Genomic DNA, 23,742 nt, shown 5'->3' with positions numbered 1-23,742 from the left:
AGTCCTCGCCCAGGGGGAGGGACTGGGTGCTCCCTGAGGGTACATAAGTGGTGGGTAAGAAGACTTTGGTAACTTCTTGTTGGATCCAGAGAAGCAGCAGGACCTCAACAAGAGGAGATCACCGCTCTCGCCCAGACCACAGCCCTTGCCTGCACCAACAGGTTTTTCATTTCCTTTTGCTCTGGACTTGGGGGAGCCACAGGGGTCTCAGCACAAGGGCAGACAAACCCCCTTGGGTTTTTGCCCCAGGACACTGGGTTATACTGCTGGGGTTTTGTGAGTTGAAAGCAATTTCCATTTTGTGTCAGTGTTTTTATTGTAATATTATTATTAAATTTTAGGTCTGACTTATAATCTCTCTTGTGGTGAGTTCATTTCCCCTGCTGGTTTACCTTTAAACCAGCACATATATTCATGAGATATTCTGATCTGCTTGTCAGCTAATGCACAGTGTTAAAGCCTCTGCTGTATCATTAATTTTGATGAAAAATCCAATGCAGTCTATGAGAATTAACTCAATGAGTTGCGGGATTTTGGTGGGTTTTTTGTAATTCTCCTGCTTTGAACTTTGGCTTCTTTGTTATACAGGCCAATAAAATTATTTCTTCTTGTGCTGTATTCTTGCCTCTCCTAACTCCTATTTCTTTGGTTCTGTGGTATTTTTTTACCACAGCAGACCAATGTCCATAAGTTACCTGCAGAACTACAAACAGTTTATCATAGGAAAAACACAGTAAGGAGAACAGTTTGCCAGTGAGAAATGGGGAACTGGAAAGTGATGCCAGCAGCTCTGGCTGCTTTTACCATCTTGGCATGTCAGGTAAAAGGGATGCTGCTGTTTCGGTTGAGCTGGCAAAATGCCACCTGTCCAATACAGTGTCAGAGCCTCCTTCCCCCTGCTGAGAAAAGGAAGGGAAAAAAAACTCTGGAAACTCAAACTAACTATATATCTTTATACAGAAAAGAGAAAATTAAAAGAAAACTACAATATAACACAAACTTACACAAGTTAGATATAACAAAAAATAACTCCCCTCTCCCCATCGAACACAAATCCCACCATTCTAGCTACAAATCACTCTGGAGAACTCAATTCCCCACAGACAGACCTAAACAGAGAGAAGGACTAAGAACAAACATTTTACTTCCCTAAGATAACATAGTGGTGAGCCGGTGCCGGGCCTTGGCCTCCCGTCCCATTTGGGATGGCCCAGTGCGTCCTCCTGGGACTAAGGCAAAGACCAAAGGAGACTCCTTCTCTCTCTCTTTTTATACTTCTTGATGTTTCTTGATGATGTCAGATGATATGAAATACCTCTTTGGTTGCTTAATTCAGGTGATGCTTGTCCCGTCTAATCTATGTCACATCCTTTGGGCCTGCTAAAAACTAAGGCTTAGATAAGGCCAAACTAAAACTAAAGCCAAAACTACCACAGCTGCAAGTTATTCTGAGTATGTGAGTTATCTTGTGTTTATCTTGGCAAAGAAAACTAGTGACCAAGAGAATAACTGCATTAAATAGATAACTCAGTTTAGCAAAAAGTTTTTCTCTTCTCTCTCCAGTAAAATCTGATGATTGTTTTTCTTGTCAAATGCACCATCTCAAGAATGCTGATGGGAAATTATTCCTTTTCTTCCTCTCAGCAGTATAAATCTCGGCACTCTCTTTTAAAAATTAAAGTTTTACTTTGTTGGTGTTTTTCCTTCCTCTTTCTCCTACTGAGTTCATTCATGAGTGTGTTACAACAATAGGGGAAGTGTATGTAGCCCTGCCATATCTGTTGGGGGAATTGCATTAGGTTTTAGTCTTTCCCCTTGTTTTTCCTAACTACTAAGAAACAAAGAAGTGTTGTTGTGACTCAAGTGAAACTTTACTTTTTAGACCTTAAAGCTGAATTTGATATACAGTCATTTTTTAGTTTTTCGCTTTAGTTTTTATTTTATTTCTATTGTAATTTCTGGAAGCCTTAGCTACAAGTCCAAGTGTAGACATGCAAATGCAGAACAAAAGGAAATTTCAAAGAGCTTACGGAATTTAAGAAACAACAGGTGGATATAGAAAGGCAGTGGGGAAGAAAAATGAAATTACAGGAGAATACTGGTTGTTATCATACAGGAAGCGTAGCCAATACAACTGCTGCTGTGCTGTTCTAGAGATATGTAGAGAGGCTTTCTGAAGAAGCTAAGGGTTGCACATTCACAGAATAATTCATATAGAACCTTAGGAAATCATCTGTTACAAATTCCTGTAGAAAACAGGTCCAGCACTGAATTCAGATGGGTTTGCCCAGAGCTTTGATCCATCAGGTCAAGAAAACTCTCTTAGCAGTTCAGCTAGATGCCTGACAGTGCTAACAGTGAAAATTATTTTTGTGTATGTGCTAGCTTTTCGGACCGTTATGGCAAAGGAGTAAAAAGACAAGTCTTCTGATTCCTAAGCATTTTCCTGTGCCTTTATATGTCCAAGCAACAGTGAAAGCACTTGGAAGTAACAAAGAGGGAGGCAGGAAAGAGCAGCAATGGTCTACTGAGCTAGTAAATAGAAAAACAATTTGTATTTTTAGCAGAGAAAAAACTTTCTTTTGGATCTAGCAGAGTTCTTTCAGGATTATTTTCTTCCATTTCCTGAGAAATTTTTAGGTGTTTTTTTGGAGATAGTAGTTTCAATTTCATACCAGAAGTTCTGTGTGTTCATAATGCTGGTAACTAGGCTCATCAATCCCACAAATTCCAAGAAATTAAGCAAATGGTTTTGGTATGTTAAGGAGAGAAATAAATACTAGAACCTCTATTGCATTCTCTTTCATTTCTACTTTCTACTTAACAGCAAAGAACGTAATATTTACTGCAACTTAACTGAAGATTTAACATCCTTTGAAGCTCAACTCTATTGAGTGTCTTGGTTACTGCTATAGTTTGGGGGGTTTTAGCTCATCATGTGGAGCAGAGCTGTGTGATTTATACAGAAATATGGGAGCATACTCAGGCTTTTTCTGTAGCAAAGAGGAAACTAATCTCATGGACACTCGAATGACAAGGAAGATGATTTATATCTTAAATTATAGTCTGCAAATGTGTTTGCTGTCATGTGCTCTATTTTTGTGTTTCAGCTTTTGCGATGGATAGATACAAGTCAAGTTATGGTTCAATCAGGAGCCGTAATTCAGACTTGGAAAGTCCCATGTAACCTCAGTCAATAATGACCTACCTCTCACCTGTGACCAGTTCTCCACTTTTGTATGTTTGTCTTTATAAGATGTCACTTCTCAGAGATTAGAGTAATATTGCTGGAAAAAAAAATTAAATTATTAGTTAAATACACTACACACAAAGGTGCATGTTTGGAGTTTTTTTATGCTTTGTTTTTGTTGTTTGGGCTTTTTTTAACCTTAATCTTGCAATTTTTTATCTTTCTCCAAACATGTCTTCTACTGGTGTTTGCTACTATGGGAAAGCTTTTTATCCAGTTGGAAGCAGTGGAGTTTGAGTTCAGTCTTTGGTATTCACAGTACACTTTAATGGATTTTCTAAAACACCATTTGTGTCCTTGCTGTTCATTTAGCTCTTAAAAAATTGCTTTGCTTTTCCCTGCCTATGTAGTTGGTTATTATTTGGACAAGTACTTAGCACTACATTTCTATCTCCAGTCTTACATTTGTGGGTCACCTCTGTGTTTGAAAGTGGGCTGGGTACAACACAATGCATTTGTGAACAAAGTTCTGAGTTTGCTTCTGAAGGTAATTTATGACTTCTTGAAATGGTAAGCATTTAGTGTTTTTAATTGTAAACACCAGCTCTCCCCTACCTCTGTTTTTGTATTTTTCTTCTAAGCTGCTTCAGTTTGTTCCTTAAGTGCTTTTTGTTGGCTACTCAAATATTTGTGTGTATCTGCATGTTACTGTGCTTTGGTTAATAATAACACGAGAAGTATTTACCCCCTGGGTGTGCATTTTTCTCCCTAAATCAGCAGTTAGTGAAACAAAACTGTTTTGACTTTTTTTTTATCACTAGCATTACTTAGTTTTCATTTTAGAGACATTTGTTTGCAACTTCATAAGTAGACTTTGGTGCTCTCTTTCCTCCTGGTCTTGTGTGTTGCTTAATCTTTTACTCTTTTGGCCAGTAAGCGTATTTCTACTGAGATAAAATCCCAAGGAGGAAATAGTTTTAAAGAGGATGAATGTACATCTTAAGTGGTTTTGCGTGTTTATTTTGAGAAAGATAAAACGTCAAAACTAACAACAGAAAAAACCTTTGCATTCACTACTGAATTTACACTACAGTGTACTCAGTTTGGTATCTGTAACTTTTCTTTACCAGCACATGGATAATTTTTTTTCTTCTTACTCTTCAAGAAACTTACCTTCATACCCTGGAAACTTCCAAAGTGTTTTTCTTGAATGTCCAGGAGTCACAGAGACAAATAACACTGTCATATAACAGTTGTCTGCGGTGTCTGTGTCTCCATTATGGACATGTAGATGTACACTCTCTCCAGCTACTTGTGTAATTCTAAATAAAAGGGAGAGAATATTACAGCTTCATTATAAGTATCTGCTCAGGTGTGGCAGGTGAACTTGCAGAAATCCAGAGGATGATACAATTATGCCTTTGCCTTGGTCTTCTACTGGCAATCCTCTCTTCAAGGGTGGAAGTTCCTGAGGGATGTTGAGGAATGAAAGCATTCAACTAGAGAAAGGTCTGCTATATCATTATTGATCCTTGCATGTATTTAAATGCCACCAGTCCTTTCACCTTTTCCTTTTTGATGAAGTAGTAGAAATATCTAAGCAGCAAGATGACCTAATGGCTTGATTGAACAGCACAAACATGAAAAACATTTGTTTTTATTAAAAATAGCACAAGCAATGTTTCCTGATGATAACTTTACTTTGCAGATAATCAAGGATAGCTTTGTGTGATAGACTTCTTATAGATGACCTATTTGCAATAAATACAGCAGCACTTGGTTGCTTCTGAGTTCCTGTGTGCACTTAGGATATATTTGCCCATGTAAAATGTATAGTCTGGGTTTATATGAGACCATTAAATAACTGGTGTGTAAATTCCATTTATTCTTCTAAAAGAATCATGGTAAGTAGTGTACACCATGTGTAATGTTTCTGTGCAGTGTACAAGCTAAGAAATGTCCAAATGCAATGGTGCATTGTTCATGTTGTTCACAGTAGCTTCTATATATATTCTGCCTCAAGGGTCTTCTGACTGCCTTGACCCATTTCAGGTTTGTTTTGTCTTCTGTTTTTGTGGGGAACTTATTTTTGTTTCTTCTTTCATTGTTCTACTACTCAACAGAAAGCTGTTACTCAAATTTGTATTTGGTTCCTATAGTGCAAAGCATTAACTGGTCAGGATCAGAGTTAATGCTTCTATCTTATTTTATATTTGCCTTTGATGCTTCTGTTTTTCTGGTTGTAGCTGCAAACAGCTTCAATGACAACCTGGGTTTACTTGTCTTTTTTCAGATGAGTTGATTAAAATGCACTTTTTATGTCACTCTCCTGTGAGAGAATAAACAAATCACTTTTTAATTAGGCATGTCACAAACTCATAACATTCTGGCAAATATTTTTAGGAGTTGTTACAGACTTCAAAACTTTCTGTGTGTATAGGTTAGCTTTTCAAAGTTCTATTGCTGCTCATCAGCCAGGCAGTCAGCAACAAGAAAGTGGGGAGCATAAGGAAACCTCTGCTTGCAATGCTTTGGTTGTTCAGATTAAATTAGCTAAAGGAAGCCTTTTTTACCACTTTCTTTACTCAGATTGGTTTTAAAAATACAAGTGTGTTTTCTTACATTTTAGGACTTTTTGTAGTAGAAGGTAAGGCATGAAATCAATTAACCAGAGTGGATAAAACACAAAATACAAGGCTTAGGAAATACATGATGTTACATACTAATTTAGAAGTCTCTAATGAATGTTGAGGTTGTTTTTAAGATGTAATATAAATAGCCATTGTTTTAATTGAATGTAAATTCATTGAAACAAGTATGCTGCTTACCTGAGGCAGAATTAAAGGAATATGTTTATAATAATCTAAATATTATTTATATGGGTTTTACAGTTTGTGAGACACTCGCTCTAGATCATCTTTAAATATTGTAAGTATGTTTTGCACAGACTTGGTTTTCAAGCCTCCCAGGGGTGTGTTTATCTGCTGTGGATGTAAATGGGGCAGCTGAAGCAGCCAGAGTGCTCTCTGCTGCAGCCTCAGGCTCAGGTTCTGGATTCACTGATTGTCCATCAGTCCTTCCTCACAAGCCTTTGTGATTATATCCACTTTGATGTTGAAAGCTGAGTGTTATTTGACCTTTTTGACCTTCCTCAATTGGGATTCCATGACTGATTAACAAACATGCTGAGGGGAAGAGTGGTAATTGTACCAGTAAAATTAATTTTTTAAAAAAATATCTGGCCAGTTCCTTCTATCTGCATCTTGTGGGAAGGTTATTTTTGTTTTCATTTTTTTTAATTTGGAGATGTTTTAAAACCAGTTTTTAGGTTTGATATCCTTTGATTCCCCTCAATCACTTAAAAATTAGGAGCTTCTTTTTTTTCCTCTCTTTGTTTGTTTTGTTGTTGTTGAGGGTTTTTTGGTCAGTTTTGCCATACTTCTGAGGAAAAGAAATTTACTTAAAAAATTATGAGCAGTAGCCACTCTATGGAAGTATAAGGCATATGGCAGGTATCTTCATCATTCTTCGAGATGTGGAACTTACTGATGAATGAGCTGGTTACCAGACAAAAAATGGGCAGGGTCTATAATAAAGTAGTAAACACAACGAATAGTGCTCTCGAGTTTGCTACAGCTATTAAATAGCTTGGTTTTGAGGCAACACTTTTTTTCCTTTCTATGCCCATCTTAAGCCCTGTGCAGTGTATCCCATGAGAAAACATTGCCTGAAATGCCTATGGGTAGCACTAGTAACGTAGTCTGATGTTAGTCCTTGCCAAAGTAGAATATTGGAATATTGAAATGAAAAATGGAGTAAAACCAGGATTTCTGAAGTCTGCCTGGCCAGTGTTACATCTGCCAAACCCTACTCAATCCTCAGCTGTATCTGACAATCCAAGTCTGAGCTCTGCAAAGCGGCACTGTGGTTTTCACCTGTGCTTTTCCCATCCGCATTGATTGATGCCATTTCGTTAACATATTATTGGTGGGTGATCTCAGTGGTATGGTTGCATTCTTGAAAACTTCATGTTGTGCAAATATTTCTTTCCATTGAAACAAAGCTTTGTGTTTTAACTAAATTTTAGCAAGAAGTAATTTGCTTTGTCACACTGAGGAGTAGTAGCATTAAGCTATTTTTCAAATGCTTCTTTTTAATGCTCATCCAATGCATGGAGAATGTTAAGAAAAAAATTACACATCTCGGTGTTTTAGTAATTTTTCAGGCTGTGGTGGTCCTGAAGTGCAATCTGTCTGGCTGAAGACACAGTTGTTATTTTGTTTGTTTTCATGTGATTTATCACTGACTTGGTTTCTCCTTTGAGAGGGAGTACTATAGCAGAAATAAGTCTTTTTAGTAGCCTAAACCAAACTGGTTTTCTTAGTAACAGCTTTTTTCATACTTTGTTTAATAACCTATGTTTTATTTAAAAAAATAGCAGCCTGAATCTAAAAAAAAAAAAGGAAAATGAAAAAGCAGTGCAAAGTTTATGTGAATTTACTTTAGGTAAGAAGTAACACTCAGAGTAACACACTAAGCACACTAAAAATGCTCATTAGAACTAGCACAGATATAAAAACCTTAATGTTTTATTCAGCTTCTGATAAGCACAATTAGATAGTGGAGAGAGGAGTTGTCCACTTGGTATTACATTTTTTATGGGTGTTCTTGTAGCATTAGAAGGCAATGGAGTTTGGGAGAAATTTTCAAAGTCAGGTTTTGGAGAGGTGAACTCAAGGATCTTAATGGTTTACACAAACATGCTCAGGTGCACAGCTGTGGCTGCCTCCTGCCACTTACAGCCACTCTATTTCCAGCTGGAACCACCTCCTCTGTATGCCATATCCTGCGGCTGTGAAAGTTATGTCTTACAGTACAGTGGGATGTGAGAGTGTTAGTAAGAAAATGTATTAAAGGTGAATTTTCATTACATAGGGAGGGGGTGCATTATGTCAGCCTAAGGTGTTTTGTTCCTCTGCTCCTCAGTCCTCTGTCCTACCCCTATTCTTTCCTCCACATACATCTCTATAGGAGCCTGCCTTAGGCTAGTCTTGAATTTAGGATTCCATCACATTCCTTTCTGAGGCCTGACTAAGTGCTGTGTGTTTTCTCAATTGAGTCAGGATGTGGTGTCATTATGATCGAACTTTATTTGGGAGTGCAGTTAGAGGATAGAAAAGACTTTCCTGAATGCACCTCTCTTACCTGGTGCTGTTGCTTGTCTTCTTGCGGTTGATAGCCTAGTCCAAATGGGCTGGTGGCCTATGTGATTTTGTCAACACCGTGTTAACCTACTAGTAAAATTGTTATAGCTGTGTATATATATTTTTTCCCAACTGACATTAGCATTGAAAATCCTTATTTTCAGATGTGTGTGACAGAGTAACTGGAAGAGTCCATACTAATAGTAGTGTTGAACCTGCAGCAAAATTTACTCACAGACTCCATCCTACAAATGTAAATGAACACTTTGAGGCTGATACACAGAAATGTTTCTGTTAATGCTAAAATCATGATTTTCATATAGTTCACCAGAGCTGAGCCTAGGCCAGTGAACAGAATGATGCAGAAATCCAAGGAGATTTATGTGAAAAATACATTCAGCTTACAGGTAACTGTCTGGATAACCATATTTTCAAACTTTTTGGCTATTACTCAAATTCAGCACTTGTTTTAGTAGTCACCAGTTAATGTACAGCCTTATCAGTATGTTTTGACAGGCTTCACATAACTGAACATGTCACAGAGCTGTGCTACCACTGTTAATGCCAGTTCAGAGAACAGGAATCATGAATAAATAGCAGCTACAGATGAATCCTGAAAAAAGGTGAATTGTCTAAGTCAAAGGTGTCTGAGACCAAGGGAGATACATGATCACATGATGAAGGAAATTCCTCTTCCAGTTGTAGTTTGCATTGAGATGTGATATTAAATTCCTGTAGGTTTTGTTTTTAAAGAGGACAAGGGAATCTGACTGTCCTAAAGATGCTGCAATAATTTTTCTCAAGTCGAGGGAATACAATTTCTTGTCAAGGAGAGAGCATCTATGAAGAAGGGAAAAAAAGAGGCAGCGATGGAAGGCAGGGAAGGCTGATCATTCTTGCTGCTGCTATTCCTTCAAGCTTTATTTCACAATATAGCTACCATCTTGTGATGGTAGGCAGGACTGGAGTATGTCTCACAGCTCTGTATTTTTAAATAGTTCCCTGTAGTGGTGAGAAGCCTTTACCTGTTTTATCATATCAGAGGCAATAACTGAGACTTTGCAGCATGTCTGCCTAGCTGCATACAGGGAATAACTTGTCTTTCAGATCTGCTGACTCAGCTAATTCACTCAACTGTGTAATTCCAGGGAGAACGAGAGAGGTTTCCTTAATAATGAGCTGCTTTGGCAAGAAGAGCTCACTTACATTTTTATAGACTGCCTACAGTATTGTGTGAAAACACATGGAGGATTTTTATGATTGACAGTTGGCTGGAAGATGCTGTTTGCACACTCGTTCTGTAGCAGGGAGCTTTGTGGGGGAGTCCCGGTGGTGGAGGGGGTGGAACAGTACAGCTTGCAAAGTGAAATGGGCCAAACTTAAATAGGAAGTAGAGGGAGTTATGGAGCATAAAGGAGGTAGGCACCAGCGCCTTGACTTGGAATTACAAGAAGTAGAATATGTTCACTAGGAAGGACTGAATATGAAGTGTAAGAATGAGGTTGCAAGAGGGATTGTGAAGAGACCAGTTGCTCTCAATTGTTGAAAAATTTTGGAAGTTTGACTTCTCTTCCTTTATAAACAGTCATGATTGAACATCAAAAAACATTGAAGCCTTTTTGTATGGCCTTTTGCTAATAATGGTCTTGGAATGGTGAAGAGGTGTGTTGGGAGGCTTAAACCATTTTCTTACAAGCTTGTTTTAAAATAGTTTTGTGGTCCTATTTCATACATACATTGATTTTAGAAGCAAAACATTGTTCCAAAAATACGAAATAACATCTTCAATGAAGCATGTTTTTTTTATGAAGGACTTTGCTACTTTGCTTGAACCTCAGATTTTAATTATACTGACTCAGACTGAAGTTCCTTTTGTATTAAATTAGTTGCGAAAGTTTTGCCAATTTCAAAGACAAAGGAGAGAAACCCTGTATTTACTCAGATAGAGCTATCCTTTCCATGGATAAAAAATTGCTTTATAGCTACTGTGTTTATCAGCTGGGATTGTTAAGTTCAGGTTCAGCAGGACTAAAGATACATGGTTATTTTCTCAAAAAAGTGGGTATCTTCATTCAATATTCTTGGTGAAATGCCTATGAGAGATTACAGGCTAATGGGAAAAGAGATAGGAGCTATGATTGTATCAGCCTCATGTTCTGGAGTGCTTTAATCTTTCTGAAACTTGACTTCTAAATTGAGAATGGTTTAACAGCTTTAATTGCTAATATTAAACAAAAATTAAATTCTTAATGCCTATTTCTTCTTATTAAGAGCAGTAAATAAATATGGCTTAGCAATTCCCAGAGCTGTTTGAAAATTAATGGGGTGAGAAGAATAAGTACTTTGAAAGTAAAGAATTCAGGGTGTTGTCGGAGAAACTTCCGGGAGACAAGAAGACCCCAGACTTCAGCTTAAGGACTCTTTTTCCTTTTACCATCTTGCTCATTAAGCAGTCTTCCCTGAAAAACAGTTTCTTATGGCTGAATAGTCTAAAGCACCATTCCTTCTTGAAGTTAGAATATGCTAAAATAAGTTTCTCTTCTTTGCAGGAAAACATATAAAGCAACTTAATATACTAAGTCAGTATCTTAGCACATGGAGACTTGTCTGTACATGTGTGGGAGAATGTGCATGTACCTTTCTGATAAATCTTACATTTTCTAAGTAATGATAGAAAGTTCATCTTTATATATCACAGAATAACAGAGTACCTATGAGTGTATTGAGTAGACTGTAGGAGCACTACACGGGTGTGTGACTGGACATTGAACTACTTTCTGGCACTGTACTTAAAGTAGAGCATTTGCCTTTTTTAAGAAAGAGAGAAGTTTTTTTTAGAAATTATGTACTTGCCTTGGAAAAGTGTAAATAGGTCACAGCAGAAAGATAATTGAAAGGAAGGAAGAAAGAAGCATCTTACATATATGATGGGCTTTTTAGTTTTTTTACAAGCTTTTCCCAGTGGTTATCCTAGCTTTTTTAAATTGCCCTGTTTGTACTCCCCATAGATTACTACCAGCATGAATATTTGGGATTGTGGGATAATCCTTACAGCCCCTTCATTGCTTAAAACAAATTATTGCTAGTGATAAATTCAGCAAGATATTGTAAGCAGCTGTCCTGAAATATGACTACCTGCAACTTACTTTTTTTGGAGTCAAAGTCTCAGTTGGATACTACAGCCTGTTCACAATTTGTTGGATATATGTAAATAATTACTAAGAGTCTATCAGCATCATAACCTTTCTCTGAGTGCAGCTAACCTAAGTCAAAGGATTTGGTTTAAAGGGGGCCCTCTGCCTTCCTCCATGTGCTTTTCCTGCTGGTTCTCCACTGCTGGAAAGCAATGCCTGCAATGACATCATAAATCGTAAGCAGGCATTGAAGCCAGCAGTTAGGACAAATGTGAAGCCTCCTCTCTAAAATGTTAGCCTGTGTCTTGTGCAAGATCTCCTCTTACTTGGCCAGGCACAGGCAAAGAGAATAGTCACTGGAGTGGTGGACAACAGCTGGAACACTGTTGTGGAGAGCAGCAGGGAAAGCGTTAAAGGTTCAGAAGAATCTGCAAGATTTGGGTGCTCAGCACCTATGATGGCCTCAAGAGCTGTCTGAGCTCAAGTCCAGTGCCAAACTCTAGCAGGACAGTGGTATGAAGAGAAGGTGTGAGAACTGGGTATAGAAGGATTGACACCTTGGTGTTAACTGTGGTGAGCTAATGCTGGCAGCTCATTAGAAAATTTCTGTGAGAACATGTCTGACATGAAATATAGTTGTTACCAGATACAGCAGATAAAGTCAATTTTTGACATATAATTAGGAAAGATTATTTTATAATGCATGCATATATTTCACCTTGCAATTTGAAGGAAATAAATTAGTCTGATAAAACAGTGGTTAAGGGAAAGAATTGATTCAGCAATTCTATTTCCAGCAAGTCTGTTGAGGCTTCGGCTTTCTTCAAAGCCAATATAGAGATGCTGTATCACTAAATACACTGTTTATGCAGATTCAGACATACTAGGTCAAAGCAAAGATTGTTGTAAAATTCACAGTTGAATGTGCTTTTCCTTCTTTTCATCTCGGTTAAAATTAAAAAATGCTTGTCCTGGTTATTAAAACCTATTAGCAGGACAGATAGTGTGTACCTATACAGCATTTTTTATGGCTTTATACTTTTAGATAATGAGAAAATGTTTTTATATAGGTTTAGGTGAATTTTAGCTGGTTTGTTTTCTGCTGTGGAACTTCATGCTTTCCTCTTAAAGTTTCATTCTTTCCTGGGGCATTCATCCCATCTACTGCATTAGACAAGATTTCTATATATAAATGTAGGAAGTGGTTGTGTAATTACAGAACATCATAATGTAAATGTTTCTCCAGAAGATTTAATTCAGGTCATGTCAGCAGCTTCACAGGCATAGACTGCATTTATAATGCCTGACTTCTCTAACTGAGTGTTTGTTACCTGTGTGACCGTGCTTCAAGGATTGGACTCCTTGCAGGAGACTTGCTTCCCCTCCCTCCTTGGTGTTGCTCCACACTCACTCTCCTGAGGGAGAAGCTGTTCCCTGTGGAGGGGGAATGCAGATTCAGTCATCAGGCAAATTAAGCTGTCTCAGCCAAGTGTGTGTTCATGTAATTGGTACTCGTTCTGCATTGCTGACTTTCTTGGAAGTCTTGCAAACGTGTGTGTGTGTGAATCTCCTAGGTATGGACTGCTTAATTTATTTGGCAAGTCTGAAGTTTGTGAGAAGAGTTTGAACTTTTTTTCTTACTTTTCCACTTTGGTGCAGTTCATTTCCTTCGACTTCTCTGAGGAAAATTCAGCTTTTCAACTGGGAGGTGGCTTTAGATGGCAACTGGGAGTTGGGTGTGCCCTCTGTTACACTGTTACTTTTATGGAAACAGGTCTCCCTTGAGTATTGACTGTCCTGTTGAAACGAATAACATTACCCAGAAACCACATATAAAGCATCTTGACCTCTATTATTCTGCACTAGAGAGGAAATTATGTGTTGAGATGAACAATTTGTAAGTTCCTTTGTTTTTAATACTATAATATACAGATGGAAAAGGCAGTTTGGTGAGCTAATATATTCCCTGAAGTAGAATTACTGATTTTATTTGTAATTTTGAGTGCTTTTTGATAACTTGCTTTACAGCAGAGGTATTTCTAACTGCTAGACTGCCAAGGAAGTAATTTCTGGAACATGACTCAGAAAAAGTATATATTTATGTCTCTCTGTTCTGTCTAGCATATTCTTTAAATTTGGAATAGTTCTCAGATAAATTAGAAACCAAAACAGAAGCTAGAGCTAATAACAGTCAATTGTTCTAATACTAATCAGCAATACCTCCATTTTCTTCATAGTATTCCTCCTGTTCTCTGGATTTTTTTTTTCCTGGGCTATCAGCAAACAGTGTTTTGTACTGGTGTGATCACTGCAATCTAAAAGAAAGTATCAGAAATGGAATATTTTTTAAAAACATAATATTTACTACTATGATACTCTTTAGGAGTACAGAGTACAGAAAAACTAGCACTTAGGAATATTTCTGAGATAATTCACAATGGAAGTTCCTTATGCAAAATAACATCAAATATTATGCTAGTTGCTTGAGTACTGGCAGGTGTGTGGTATTATATGTTGTGTTGTCATCTGTCCCATCACCCAAAATATATTTTTTATATAAATAAAAATTTGTGTTTATAAATTTCCTTGTCTCACAAAGCTAAGGGCAAATTTTCTGGATTATAAAACAGGACTGCTTCGTCTATCACTGGTGTCCTGTTTTGTGCCTAGTCTTTGGGCTGGGGTAATAACTGGTATTTAGATAGTTCTGTATCTTACAGAGGCATCCCTGCAGTTTCTGTGCCAAGTTGCCTATTGCTACCCATCTTTTCTGCTCCAAGCAAGAGACCTTTCAGTTTCTCTTTTTAAAGAGTGTTTTCTACCCAATTTACTTAGTTTTGAATGCTGAAAAATGTTCTGTGGGTGTTCTGACCCCCTCAGCCACAGTGGATTCATTAACAAATCACAAACTGAAATAATTTGCACAGATTGCCAGGCAGTTCTCTTTTTTTAAAAACTTCAACAGAAAACAGGGTTATAGTTGTCAGATAGGCATTTGGCAGGCTCTGGACCTTTTCTGTATGGATAGTTTAGCTCTGACTAGTTCAGAATTATAAGGAAAAGATGTGTTTCTGTCTAACTGGGTTATTACACTTGGAGGTTGTCAAGTTTCAAAGAAAACCATATCTCTAATTCTTTCACCTGTAACATAAATTCTTTTCTTTTATAGTCTAGGGATTCCATCAAGTTGGATGACCTGAAAGCAGAGGTGTCACCACGAATTTCAGCAGAAGATCTCATTGATTTGTGTGAGCTGACAGGACCTAGTCATTCCAAAACACCTGTAAAGAAGACAAAGCCTAGCAAGCCAAAGCTGCTGGTGGTGGACATTCGTAACAGCGAAGAGTATCCTTCACATCTGAGTGCCAGTGTTGTCAAGTCATGCTTGTATCAATTACTTCATGGTCTTCAGGCAATGAGATGTTAGAATGGTAAATAAGGGAAAGGGATGTGGGAGAGGTAGAGTGGGAGAACTGAAGGCAGGGGGATTTTGTCATAGAGAGGCCTGGTTTGCAGAAAAAGGACAAATGAGTTTTTGCCTTACCATTTTAAGCTGTGGGAATACACTTATTATTGGTTGGTATAATTTTTTTTTAAGCATCACTAATTTTATGATAGCAAAGGTGATGTAGATAGAGGGTTTTCTTTGCAGCCTACTCTTAGCTTGCTGTGTCAGAAGCTAATGGGCAAACAATACTCAACAGAAAAGTAGCAAAAGACTCAGAGTTGTTTAACTTGGAGAAAAGGAGGCTTAAGGGACCTTATTGAGTTGTAGTAATTTGAGGGTTGGTCCCTTTTCCCAGGTAACAAGTGACAGGACAAGAGGAAATGGTCTCAAATTCACCAGGAAGATTTAGATTGGATATTAGGAAAAAATACCTTCACTGAAAGGGTGGTCAAGCATTGGAAAGGGCTGCCCCAGGAATTACCATCTCTGGACCTGTTCAAAAAAGTGTGAATGTGACACTTGGGGACATGGCTTAATGGTCACCATGGTGGTGCTGGGTTAACAGTTGGACTTGGTGATCTTAGCAGGCTTTTCTAAGCTTAACTAGGGTCCACCTTTTACTTTGAGAAAGGATGATCATTCCTTTTACCAGTGTCTGGCTTGCTCTTGAAGGTCTTCAATAACAGAGATTCAACAGGCTCTCAACACCATTACCAAGAGAAAAGACCCAACTAATGCTATTAACATACCGTATGTGTATTAGAAGAAGGTAATTTCTAGACATTGAAGTGAATGATGAATCAATGCCAGTATTTGGGCTAAAAGATGTAGTAAAAATTTAAATAATGTTTAGACCACATATTTTCATCCAGTTTGTTAAAATGCCACTTTAAAATTAATTGTATATGCAGAAAGGCACTGCCTCTAACATGTTTTCTATTAAATATTTTTTACCAATCTTTGTGACAAAGCATGGTGAAGTAGAAAACTAAATATTCCTTTTACTATGTAGAAGTAAAATTATTCTTATCATAGTAAATGGAATTTTGCAATAATCCAAATTAAAACTAGGTTTTAAGAAATTATACTTTCATTGTATGCTAAGCTTGAACCTGTAATGTGATCTGCTGTATAGATAAAACAGAATCTTCAAAGGAATACAAAAAATTAGTTTTTATTTTGCTTACATGTAATATTTTCAGGGATCAATTAAGACTCTAATTAAGTACAGATTCATATATCTGACTAGTTTAACTCTTTATTTTCTGGGCTCTGGTCTTTTCTTTACTCCTCCATCTAGATTGTTGAAAATGTGGTCCTCTTTATTCAGAGAACAGTAAAAACACAGGCTATTTTCTGACAGATGATTTCTTCATCAATAGAGAGTACTATTTAGAGTCCATTTTAAAAGAGGAGTCTCTGGAAATAAAAACTATGAAAAGTTACTGTTATGACTTAGAAAGTTGTGATACTACAAAGTTAAATTATGTTTCTATTTCTCCATGCATCATTGTATTATTAATTATTTAAGCCACTTCCTAGAAATCGCCAAGGATAAAGGAGATGGAAAGCAAGTAATATAAAATGCCTAGACTACAATCATGGCACTGAAAGGTTATTATCTGTGTACAGTAGTGGATGTATTTATAAGTCCATTAATCATCATGTAATGAGGATGAAAACCAAGGTGTTTGCTTAAATGTTTCTGTAGTTCTTCTAATAGCTTGATAATAGACTCTGCTGTACTATTGTACTAATCCTATTGTACTCTAGCAGTGTGGATTGAAAATTTCAATTATTTTAAAATCATTTGAGTTCTATGAATTAAGTGTTTTTATGAGGGTGTCTTTCATATTATGAAATCTTAATCAGACTTTATATTTCTTGAGGAGCTGTCGTGGAGAGTGAAAATCTCCATTACCTTGAATAGTGCACTGTAATCACTGCTGCTGCTGTTTCAGTCTGGTTGAAGTCTATGATAGACGAAAATGTCCTGTCTTTTAAATAATGGGTGGACTGAAATTCTAATACCCGTCTGATATCAGGAGGTAGGAAATGTTACTATTAAAAAGCCAGCCTGGTAGTAAAATTACCCTTGAATGTATCAGTTTGTATTTCAGTTGCAGAAGAAAATATATGGTATGTAGAAAGCTATTAAGCTGTCAGCAGTTATGACTATATGTGGGAAACCAAAGAATGCTGTGTTCAGTGTCCTGTTCATTCTTACAGTAAGGAAATAGTCTCTGTGTTGGTCACAAAATTTCAGCAAACTGTACGGTAGGATCTGGCAGTCTGTATGTTACTGTGGCATGTGTTTTGAAATGTGATAGATCACTGTGGGCTCTTTCAAAAATATGATCATTTCTTAGGTTTTGTTTTTAGTTTTCTTCACCATCTTTGCCTATCATACTAAACCTTATCCTCACTTTGTTCTCAGAGTGATTTGATAAAAGGATGAGAGGACTTCCAACAAGTACCACACATACTTCATATTTTATAATAGCATGCTTTTGAAAGCTAAGGGTTTGTTTTGTAATGAATCTCATGTTGAAGGGGGCAAGAGCTACTATCCCTCTGTCCCAACAGAAGACTTTCTAATGAAAAGGTTTTATACACAAAGCACTGTTTCAGTTGGCCAGCAATTCACTTAAGGCTTTTTTCATTAAGCATGTTAGCAGATATATTGTCACTTTGCATTCATGTTTAAAAAGTTATACCTGCATACTTATGATCTCTCAGTCTGTAGCAAAAAATCTTGGCCTTTGCGATAACTATCTTAGTAATTAGAACTTCTTAAAAATATTAGGTCAAGTTTTTCTGAGCAGTTAAGTATACTCAGTGATGTAGGTATAAGCAACTTGATTTGACCAAAGTCATTTTCTGTCTAAATTATGGTAATTTCAGAACTTGGTCAGTAGCAGTGAGAGTTATGTGGTTATAAACAGTTGGAGAAAGGGAGTTGGCACAGATGAGGGAAGGAGGGATATAATTTTTCCATTAAAAGTGGAAATAAACTGACAACATTAATAAATGGTACGTGATTGTCCTTTATTCTTTCAAATGTTTTTATATAGCCATGTAGCAAATATGATCATAAAACTGAAACTGTTAGATAAATCACAAGAAATGAGTGCTACTATTAAGCTAAATCAATGAAATTTTACCTCCATTTAAGGAAGCTCCTTTCTTTCATAGGATTCTGGGATTTAGTTAGAAATTTCACCAGCTTTCTGCAAGTTTGGTAATAGTGACTAATCTGGATATTTAACATTGTATATATTTTTGCAGAACTTTTCCTTTTTTCATCTTTTCAAAGCTGTTCTTTTTATCGTCAGGGAAGGGCAGTGTTCCAGGCATGTGTGTACAGTCTAGGAAAATAATTCAGACTTTTTTCAAGATTGTGGTGTGTTTGCAAATTCATGAAAAGCTAAGTAGTAGCTATCCAACTTAATTTTTATTTAAGAGACTTGCACAAACAATCTCATTGAACATTCATCCTCTGAAAGTGAAGGACAGCTGACTATGTCTCAGAGTTGTTTGTTTTACAATACCCATTACACACTTGCTGTTAGTGGGACTGCAGATCATGTATGTGGTGATTATTGTCTGGGAGTCTGTAGGCACGTACATTAGAATGTCAATTTGGATCAAAATTGTAGAGGGCTTGGGAGGGTTGACAGGAGTTTTGAGGATGTTTCCCTATAATCCCTGTTTAGCTTTGGTTCTTCTTGTAAGTACTTCATTCCTTTTGCATAAAATTCCTCTAGAAAAGGTGCTCCAGCTGCTTATTGGTATTTGGCTATTATTATTGGACTAGAGCTAATTAGAAGTAAAATCCGGAAAGTTACATATACTGTGCATATTGGTTCTTCGGCACCAAGTGTTTCATTTAGCAGATCATTTTCTGTAGTGTTGTGCTGTGTCATATGTCAGAAGTTTTTTCCTCCATATGAGTAAATAGCAAATGAGGTTTGTCAAATTATACTATCAAAGAAGACCAACACTGTTGTATCATGACAGCCAGGGTGGCGAGCAGGTTCCTCCTACACCTATGCATGTACCACACATTTCTCTGCCTTTCAGATCTCCTTAACTGGTCCTCCTAAGCTTTAACCGTGGCCACATTTCTGGCAGCATCAATGTCCCATTTGCATCAGCATTTACTGGAGAGGGGGAGCTCATCCAGTGCCCAGCGACTGCAACGCTCCAGAGCTTTAAAGGCAGAGTTGTGGTGATTGTAGGCAATGCAGTGAAGAACACAGCAGCTGTAAGTATATTGCTATAACATGTATTTTTGCACTTAGAAATACATGAACGGCATGAATACAAACAGTAGTAAGTGGAAAACTTAGATTAATTGGGTATGATTACAGAATTTGGAATGGTGTTTTGGTTGTTGTTCATTTCTGCTTCTAGGCAGACATTTCAAGTGCTCAACATCTGAAAAGGTTAATATTTTGAAATTAAATTACTTAACACTACCTTCTACTTTAAAATCTTTGGGTTTGGCATGTTAGAGAAGTGACATCGACACTACTAATGTGCATCAGTAAGATCTAGTTTTCAAAAGTGACATGCATTTACCTTCTGTGGTGTTAGGAAGCACATACAAGATAAGTTGGATGCGGACAGATACCTTATAAAATGCAAAGGAAATAAGATAAAATTCTTATTCTTACTAGTAAATAGTAAAATACTAATAAGAACCAATGTATTGCTGAGTTTTTTTGAATTATTTGTTCATGAATTTGTGCTCAGGGAAGATGGCAGTGGTTCTTCCTGGTAACTTTCATATGATATTTTTATTGTCATTGCTTTTAGTTAGACAGGGAGAATATTCAGACTTGCCTATTCCTTTCTGTAATTAAATATTTGATGGCCTTGAAAACCACCAGAATAACAAGTAGAAATATGTAAGCACTTCTCTCTTTTTTTAAGACACTCTTTTAAGTATCGTATACCTTTAGTTCCCCAGTTTCTTAAACTCATTTACTCAAAGAACATGAGCTGAAACCCTGATAAGATGGGCTGAGGGTCATTAAAAGATCTTCATGTCAGGAATGGCAGAAGCACCAGCAGAACACATAAAGATGTTTTTTAGAGAGAGCGCTGTAGAGTGAGAAATTCCTTTCATTAACCTGCATTTTATTATTTAGAAAGTTAACTCGTGTTATGTATCAGGTTTTTTAAAGAGTAGCAGAGATGACATAAAAGAGACTTTTCAGCAAATCTCAAATAGGTTCTGTTAGTGAGTGTCTAGGTTTGTGGGGAAGGTCTGAGTAAGTTCATGATAAACATTTCAACATGAAATCAATCAACTTGAATAGTAACAATACCTCACTAAGTGCTGAATGCATAAATCCCTCCCTCAGAGGGACAAATGCAAAATGTATAAAATGCTAAGAGCAAAATGGAGATTATTTTAATGATGTTTTACATGTTTGATGGTGGATTATACAGCTGTTTTCAACAATGACATTTTAAATCACCGATATCTTAGTTTATCTCAGTAAGAGCCTAACCATTCACTCACTTCCTGAGAAACTGGAAAAAGGAAGTGGTTTGATTTGCACTAATGAGTGCCTTCCTAGAATACATTCCACATATTACCAAGTTGTTTTCTGCGAGTTCTGGAGGAACTAAAGTGGATTGAAAAAGCTACCTGTAACAAGTTTCCAAGTATGGAAAGGACAGAGGCTTTACAGTGCAGCCTGACAGTTCCACTACAACCATGAAGATACCATTTTCTTCTATGAGTGACGTTTCTGATGCAAACTTATGTATTTTTTAAATGTTTCATTAAATGAAATTCAAATGTTTCCTTTGCTATGCAGCTAAAGAAAACTTGCAGTGTGCTTATTAGTGAGTCTGTGAGAGGTGCTGTCTTACCCTCTAAACCCAGATTTTCTGCAACTGAGACAATATTGACCCAGAATTGTCAACATTTTAGCTTTCCATAAAGGAGAAATGCTGCTTTGCCTCTTGATTTGCTTTAGAGTTCTTGAAAGCCTAACAAAAGAGTGTAGAGCTTTAAATAGCAAAAAATACAGGATTGACCAGTTTGACCGCAAATTATTTGAATACTTAAACCTAAATACTGGTGAGGACCAACCACCTTTATCACACCCTCAAAGTACATATAAAACCTGAATTTGACTGTCTTGATAAAACTTAGAACTGCCTTTTGTGGAAAATTTATTAAGGCCAGTTTCACTTTTATTCTGCACGGCTGCATAGAATTGTCTGCCACTATTCATGCCAAAACTATGTAGCTCAAGGCTTGACACAACAATAGTTTTTACTTTTTTAATTCTGATAGGTAATCCAGTCATAGGAAAAATTTTAGAAGTGAATGCACTGAAACAAAACCAGATTTTGTATCTGTGTTACAAGATGCTCAACTTAAAATGTATTTTTTCTAAACAGAGTTATCCATTTCCAGATGAAATGCAACAGGCCACATATTGTACCTTCCACCTAAAGGAGAATTTTTCAGAAGTATTCACTGATACTTACACAACTAAAAGTGGTTTAAATTTATACAGGACTGAGAGGTGGGGGTGCTTATGGGGCTTTTTGTAATTAGAAGCTTGAGCCTTTCAATTGTGCTTCATATTAGTAGCCTACTTGGCATCATTTAAAAAATAATTTAAAAAGCAAAGTTGAGTGTACTGAGCAGACCTGTACAAAAAACCTTTTCACACTTCATTTCTGTTTCAATCTTCTGTATTTGATTTGGAGCCAGATGATAAAACATTTAAATTGGAGGAAAATGCTGTCTAGAATTTGAGAGGTGAGAGGGAAAACTGACAACTTCACCACAGGACTGTTCCAGCAGGAGGCCAAGGAAGCCAGCACTGTCACATACTGACTCTGGTTCTGAGAGCTCTGGCTCTAGCTGAACACTTCCTTAGGATGAAATTAAAAGAGGGTAATCCTGCATGTTTAATTTACTGCCATTTAATTTACTAACCCTAAAAATTAAATTAATAGATTGGCTAATGTACAAGAGTCTTACTGAATGTGCCATTAGCAGCCTAAAGGTATTGTAAAAGACGTATCATGTGGTGGTGCTTGGTTTGCACCTGTCTGGTGAATATTCCTTCCTTTGGGCTGGTTCTCACTTTGTGCCAGCCACTTTGTGCTAGGAGTTTCTCGGCACTTGTTAACAAGTCTCTGAAAAGTATTTAACTTCTGAATATGTTAAGAGAAGCTGCCACTTAAGTACATGATATTCCCTTTTCCTACATCCATAGATATGTAAGTGTGCTGTAAATTCCATTATGGGCAAGGGATCATTACATTTGGAATGTAATAGTTACATAGGCAATGAGTGCTCAATTCTAGCTCCTATTTTTGTTGCATGACAAATACATCTCCTGATTTGTGTCACTTTCAAAGTCAGAGATACAGCAAGTAAAAAGGTAGATTGTATTTATGCATATGTAGGACAGGGATTGGTCTGGGTCTTTTTTGGGAAGGGAATAGTCCTTCATCTTCCCTCCTTCAGTCAGCTTTGAAGTGCTGTTACCTGTTTTCATTTCAAACTTCTGTCTGTATTACTCAATGATGATTGAATTTACAATAGGAGGAATATCTTACCTGATGCTAAATCATTCTCTAGCAAGTCAAATTTGTCAGTGACACACTTGCCCTTGTGTCGTGTGGTTGTTCAATGTGTTTCCCTGCTGGTTTAATATATGTGTATTATTGTCAGTTAAACACTAACAGAATAAAATAATACAGGACACTTTAATCTGTCTAATAATGAGCAACTCATTTATTTTTTGCCTTAGAAAAAGATAGTTAGATAAGCTGTAAATCAAAGCTCGAAAAACGTCTTTATAGCTGGAAATAAATTTTAAATTGTAACTTCTAGTTGCTACATTGATTATTTTTTATCTAGATAAGTTATGCTGCTATAAATATACTGTCTAGACAATTTCTACAAGTTACTGAAACAAAGTAGTCATTCTTATTGCACAAATTATCTCCAAAGCAAAGACAAAAAGTCCTGAGTTTCCATGAGATCTTTCTGACCCTTTTCAAGGCAAGAATGAGAAGGTCAGGTTTAAAATTCTTCTTATATAACATATTCCTGAGCTGAAAAAAATACTTTTTTTTATATGAAAGTAACATTTTTCTCTCAGCACACTATCAAAAATGCATAGACTGATAGTCCTGTGTATTTTGTTGTCATCTCCCTCAGACTTTTTCAAAAGCGCTTGCCAGAGAAGCAAATCCTTGCATGCTGAAGCTGTTTCTTGTTATAAGCCTGTCTTAAAACTACAAATGGATACCTATGAAACTTTAAAAGGTGATCTGAAGATTAGGTGTTACATAAATACTGAAGGGCAGGTGCTTTTGTGCTGCTAAAGACAGATGAATTAAGTTGGAAGGCCCTAATGAAACTTCTAGCGTGAAAGTAAATAGAAATTAGGCAATAAACTTCTTGAGATGTTTCCACTATGCATCTTTCAGATTCTGTGTTTTCTTGCAAATAATCTCTGAAGAAAAGCAGTTGAACAATTGGAGTGAAAATGGAAGATACTTTCTCTTTGCAGGGATGGAGAGGCTCCTTGTGATTCCCAGAATGGCTCTTTCTCATGTTTATTTTGTTAGGGCTCTGTCCTTCCATCTGCATTCAGACTTGGAGCTTTCTGGAATCATCAGGCGCCTCTTTGTTGCCTTTAAAAATGAAGAGATTGAGCTTGTATTTTGAAAAGTTTGAATGGTTTAGTTCAGTCAGCAACAATCCTGGTGGTT

At 36.9% G+C, this 23,742-nt stretch overlaps 1 protein-coding gene across 6 annotated transcripts in view; it reads left to right on the top strand.

Moving 5' to 3' along the window:
• The window catches only part of TBCK (TBC1 domain containing kinase), a 106,857-nt gene that overhangs the window by 72,280 nt on the left and 10,835 nt on the right, over window positions 1-23,742 (top strand). For all 6 annotated transcript variants that reach the window (XM_071555963.1, XM_071555962.1, XM_071555964.1 and 3 more), the window contains 2 exons: window positions 14,698-14,873; window positions 19,084-19,243. In XM_071555963.1, the coding sequence (XP_071412064.1) occupies window positions 14,698-14,873; window positions 19,084-19,243 (336 nt within the window). The remainder of the gene's footprint in view (window positions 1-14,697; window positions 14,874-19,083; window positions 19,244-23,742) is intronic.

This window comes from Pithys albifrons, chromosome 5 (assembly GCF_047495875.1).
Source record: "Pithys albifrons albifrons isolate INPA30051 chromosome 5, PitAlb_v1, whole genome shotgun sequence".
In the NCBI taxonomy this organism is placed as follows: domain Eukaryota; kingdom Metazoa; phylum Chordata; class Aves; order Passeriformes; family Thamnophilidae; genus Pithys; species Pithys albifrons.
The sequence above is the reverse complement of the archived record's forward strand: the minus strand, read 5'-3'. Positions and strand labels throughout refer to the sequence as shown.